General features: G+C 29.6%; 1 protein-coding gene across 1 annotated transcript; it reads left to right on the top strand.

Annotated features, from left to right (window-relative positions):
* The first annotated feature begins 4,580 nt into the window (after positions 1–4,580).
* On the top strand, positions 4,581–5,692 carry LOC111366544 (DExH-box ATP-dependent RNA helicase DExH14-like). Its single transcript, XM_022987282.1, has 3 exons — positions 4,581–4,902; positions 4,994–5,055; positions 5,453–5,692. The coding sequence occupies exons 1-3, from the start codon at positions 4,790–4,792 to the stop codon at positions 5,629–5,631; spliced, it is 354 nt and encodes a 117-aa protein (XP_022843050.1). The 5' UTR covers positions 4,581–4,789; the 3' UTR covers positions 5,632–5,692.
* Positions 5,693–5,918: the final 226 nt, after the last annotated feature.

Below are 5,918 nucleotides of genomic sequence, written 5' to 3'. Positions count from 1 at the left end.
ATTTTTTTTCTAAATTGTAATGTAAGCCTTTTCTGTTTGGACCAACTGACCAAGAAGAGAAGGAGAAAATGGAAGAAGAAAACTCCAGCGTTGTCGTCACAGTGAAGAACAAGGATGAATTGATGGGGAAGATGAGTTGTTGGGCCATTTAAAAAAAAATTGTGGAGTTTTTACTAAATTGGGCTGTCTTAACATTAGACCCATGATCATAGGTTTCATAGACCACAGGCCTGCTGATGTTAAAAGTTAAAACCGTTCCCAGTTTCATCCTATTTTTGTAGTTCAGGCTGTTCGGCTATTATTTCATAAATATATGCACAAAACATGTCTCTTTGTTCACATAAATGTGTACAATGTGTTTGTGTGTTTGTTTGTGCATCTCCGTTAATTATCGTATTAATCTAAAAGCAAGTGAAATGAAATAATAGAATTGATTGCAGTAGGTCGTAACAAGTTATCTTCCACTAATTGCTTTAATTTGAAAATCTACATGCTTCTGGAAATGTTAATAAGTTTAGGCTTGACATCCTCGGGATATCCCTCGCATCTTCGATTTTTCAATTGGGACGAGACTTGAAAAGAAGTTATTCAAGTGAATGAGGATGGGAGATTGTCTTTAGGCTTGTTAGAATTGGTATTCTATAAAAAATTTTGTCACGATTTTGCTGGTGGTTATTTGAGGTTCTTGACTCAGAATTTGTTTTGGAACTCTATATTTGATATATATATATTTTGGTAGGGTGTCATATTTACGTGTGTATATGTTATAGATTGTCTTCTATGCTGGATAGCTCACCCCATTTGTGAATATTTGTTATAGATTCCCTCCGCATTAATTACGTGAAGCTCTTTTCTTTCATTTACTGCTTTTGGCCAAAAAAATTACTGCAGCGAATACCTAAATTTGTGCCGTACTGGACAAAGTCCCTGGCTCCGCCCCTGGTCGTTACGGAATTCACACAAAAGATAGAAAGTCAAATATGGTGACTTGATATAATAAATAACGGTCATATTTTTCATTTTTATCGCAAAGAATAGGAATCAAATTGGGCCAAAGTTACTTCTTTTTTCAAAAGAAAGTTGCTGAGTAAAGTTCAATTTCTCATTTATATAATCTGTTAAGTTATTCATTTGAGTTTTCATTATTATATCCATCATTGTTCAGTTCAACATTCTTAACTCCCTCATTAGTCATGGCCTCGTCTCTGAATGATGAGTGTAATCTTTTTTGTCATGAAAGTGTAATGTTGACAACGTTTAAAGCTGCACTTCCTAAAAGTAGTTTTTAAAGAAAATTATAAATTCAAACCAAAAGACCTTAATTTCTAAAGGCTTGGGGGTGGAAATGGCCAAGAAAATGGTTAAGTTTCTTTTCCCTTTTCATCTTCTTATTTTCTGTGAATTTTCATTAATTTCAGGCATTTCTTAAACCTTAAATTACATTTCCCTTAAAAAAAAAAACTCAAACTTTATCCACGTAAAAAATGTACTTTTATTTAAATGGAGAGTCAACACTAGACTTTCACGGCATAAGTCAACCTTAATGGGATGAATAGTTCAATTCCTTATATGCTAATTAATATTTTGATGAATGTAAAATTTATCCATTAACATGCTTTGCAAGATGGTGTTCTCAAACGAACGCCAATTTTGAAATCTGTGCAATTATTTTAGTCTTTAGTCTAATGAAATTGTTTATGGGTAACGCTGAGAGGTGTGTAACACATTATGTACATGGAAAATGTACCATTAAAATGCTTTGCAAGATAGTGTTCTCAAACGAGCACCAATTTTTAAATCCATGCAACTATTTCAGTCTTAGTCTAATGTAATTTTTTTTTGGGTGATGTTGAGGGAGGTATAACCCATTATATACACGAAAAGTGTACAAGTAGACCAATTCATTGTTCATTTAAGCTTAATAGACTTTGTAACATATTAAAATTCGAGAGTCCATCTTAGAGGGTCAACTTTGTTAAGAATAATAGTTCAATCTCGCATATTTTATTAATATTTTAGACATTACTACGTGTACATTAAATTTTATATAGTGGGTTACATAATACCATATATCACTCCATCATTTGTCGTTTAAAATATAATCTACTTTTTTATCTAATCTTTTCTCTCCACATCATTTTATGTAATTCCATATGTATCATTTTTATGTACAAGTAGCATAATTCTAATATTTTAGTACTTAATCGATATGACATTTATCCTTTAGGAGTGATACTATCTATATAATCATTTATGTTAACAATACTAAATACTAAAAGTAAACGAACACAATGACCAAACTAAAATAAATTTTAAAATTCGGCGACCTGAATAAAACATAAATTAAATTGGAACACCAATTCTTTTTCCCTCTTTTAGAGTAAAATTAGTTGTCTTTAACTGCATTAGAGGAATAAAGATAAAGGTCTACGAAACCATGCAGAGCTACTAAAACTAGGAGTATCCAATGCCATCCTATTCCCCATATTTGAATAAGCCATAAATACGTCACATTCATACCCATTGTAATATCGCATGCGTTTTATTTGATAAAGATAGATTTCATGGAATCCATACGGAGACGGACTCAGACATTTTAAAATTAGAGGGACACAATTAAATCTGTAAAACAAAAAAAGGTTGTAAAAAATCAGACTTAGGCTCTGTTTGAGATATTTTTTCAAAAAAATATACTCTTAAATAGTAATTTGAAATCATTTCAATCACACATTTTTCAATAAAATAATATTACACTCAAATTCAAAACTTTTCTTTATTTTCTAACCACACATTTTCCATTAATGCACTATTCAAAAATTTATTTTTAGGAATATAATGTGGCTCAAATAAGAGTTTAGGGAGCGTTTGTTTCCCATTTTTATAAAAATGAGAATGAAAAATATAATTGTTATGGATTCTACACAAGATATAGAAATTCAAATTTGATAACTTGATGTGATGTATAACGTTCATATTTTTTATTTTAATGGAGAAAGAATGGAAAACAAACAGGGCTTTATATACATTACTACTTCCAATATCCTTTCTTAGGCTTGAAACTAGAAAAATAATTGGTAGCTCATGAGAAATTATTTCAAACTGCTACATAACCTATGTTGAAAAGATGAAACTGTAGTGAATAAAATTTGGTGGCTCGTAAGAAATTAAATCAGGTTGAAGGATCTAAAAGTTGGTAATTATTGTACCGGGTGTTTGGACTTTACATTGAAATGATTGAGTCATATAATTTATATATCGTTCTATCAATATTTCTTAATTCGTTACTAAGATAACTATTAGTTAAACATGACATATAAATAAATAAATTTATTTCTTTATAATGTTTAAGTATTTAGATGAGATAGTTTGATATAAGAAATCATATCAAGCTGCTACATAACCTACATAATTTAAATAAATAAGTGTAAAATATAATAATTTTAACATTGAGATGATTCAGTACCAACGGCACATTCCACTCTAAAAAAAATTAATAATAAAGAGATGATTAATTGAAGAAACTCTTATTATGATACCATTTCTCTACATATAATCTTTAAATTCAAGGAACTATAAATACTGCAGGACAATTTCTCAAAAATCAGAGGAATTGTTTAAAGAAATTTTAATAATTTTTAACTTTTCTATGAATTCTTTGTTAGTGATTGTAAATGACTGATTTATTTTTCAATCTTTTCGACTTTAATTCCATAAGAGCAAGTTAGAAAATTGACATATAAAATCATCTAATTCAATTCGTTAAAAATTGGAATTGATCATAGATTTCCATAACGAACGAAAGGAAAACGGAAAATGAAAATTAAACTATGGATGAACTAAGATATATATAATAAAATGATATATGCTTCGTTCATTGGAAACTGATGTACCTTTTAAATCCATTATTAAGTAATTTGTGACTTCTGTCTGTGTAAAAAGAATGCAAACACCACGAAGCAAACATATTAAACATCGACTAAAGAAAAAAAAAACCCTCTTCATAATTGAAAAATAAAATAAAATTTGGTATGTGTAATTATACTCACACCACATTTTTTATTTCTTGCACCTTATTTTATTTGCATTTAAGATTCTTGATCTTAGCTTATTATTATACTTATATCCATTACGATATTTCAATGTCATTCATTTATTTTTTTAAAATTTTCATTATTTAAAATATTTTATATTTTGATAATAGTTTTATGCCTAAAAGTCCATTGAAATGACATAAAACAACTTTTTTTTTTTTTTTTTTACATTATAATTCTAAAAATGTACGTAAAAGGTATTTCCTTTCACTCAAAACATGAAAATAAAATATTTTAATATAAATCATTATCTATGACGAGACATACTGATTAATGAAAGGTTGAAGATAAGGATTCAATAGAAAAATTTTAAAAATAATAATTGATGCAATAAGCAAAAACTAAAAAGTTTAACAATAATTAAAATATAGTGTGTCAAATAAAAATTATGATGATAATACGACCACTCTTAAATCAAATAGATAGTTACTGGAAGAGTGCTATTTGTGTAAATTCTTTCGACATTTGGTCCGATTTATTTTTGACGACGGCATAAGCCCGTGAGGAAATAGGACCGACTCGCAGAACCGTACAGTATCGTACCCAATAGCATTTCTTCTTCCCCAAACAAAACTAAACAACAAAGATCAGCAACACCTCTTCTTCACAAATTCTCTGCTCAATTACGAATTACCTATACACACTGTACATATTCTATATTCTAGGGTCTTTGGGGCAATAAGCAAAAACCCTAAGAAATGAAAATGTTGCTTGAACTTCCTCGCTTAACCAATTCTCTTCGACTCCCATTCGACGCCGATCAAGCTTATCTGCAACGAAGATTGTTCCTTCAAAGTCTTAAGTTAAATAGGTAAAAGTGTTTTTTTTCCTCAATTTTGTCGAGTTCTGAAATAAATTGTTTTAAATGATGAATTGAAACATGAATTTGTTCCATGATTTAGTTCGGTGGCTTCAGTTGAAGAATCAGAACTTGCTCGAAAGGTCGTTTATGGATGGGATAAAGGTGCTTTCTTACTCTATAGCCGTGTGTGATATGTATTTGTATATATTGAGAAAAACTTTTGAAGAATAAATTCATTTTGTATTTGAATTCTGTAACTAAAAAAGGATTCGATTAGTGTAATTTCGTAAAAAAATTTGAAGAATAAATTCGTTTTGTATTTGAATTTTGTAACTAAAAGGATTGGATTAGTGTAATTTCGTATGGTTATATGGAAATGATTCATGTTTAATCCGTACAGTTACAAGCAATTTAAATTAACTTTTATATATGTATTTTGTATGAGCAACACTACTACGATTAGATTATGCGAGGAATTTGGTAAAGGTGTTAATTTGGTGTATTTTATTATGGTTTTGTGAATGTTTGCGATTAAGTAATTCATGTTTAACCTGTGCAGCTTCTGCTGAGGTACGGCAGGCGTACAAACAATTTATTGGAGCAGTGGTTGAGTTGATGGGCGGTGAAGTGGTGTCAGAGGAGTTCCGTGAAGTGGCTTTACGTGTTTATAGGCTATTTAGTGCAGCTGATGAGGATGACGAGGATGTAGATAATAAGAGGATTTTTGAGAAGAAGTAAGGCATTCAATTTTTACTTCTGTTGACTGAAAATTTCAAAATATTATTTTTGGACTGTCATGGAAAATTTTGTAAAGCATGATAATGAATTATAAGTTACAATTATGCTGCTGAGTTTGTTTTAGTTATTTGTGAGGTTACTGAATTGAAGAGCTTATAATTGATATTATGGAAGCCGCTTGATTAGAAACTATAATATATATTTTTTTTCTTGTTTCTGATATCTCAGAGTGTCAAACACATGAAATGATCATTTTTCATTGGTAAAAAGACATTTGCACAGTGCAT

This window comes from Olea europaea, chromosome 18, assembly GCF_002742605.1.
Source record: "Olea europaea var. sylvestris chromosome 18, O_europaea_v1, whole genome shotgun sequence".
Taxonomy (NCBI): Eukaryota; Viridiplantae; Streptophyta; class Magnoliopsida; order Lamiales; family Oleaceae; genus Olea; species Olea europaea.
This window is presented reverse-complemented; position numbering and strand designations above follow the sequence as displayed.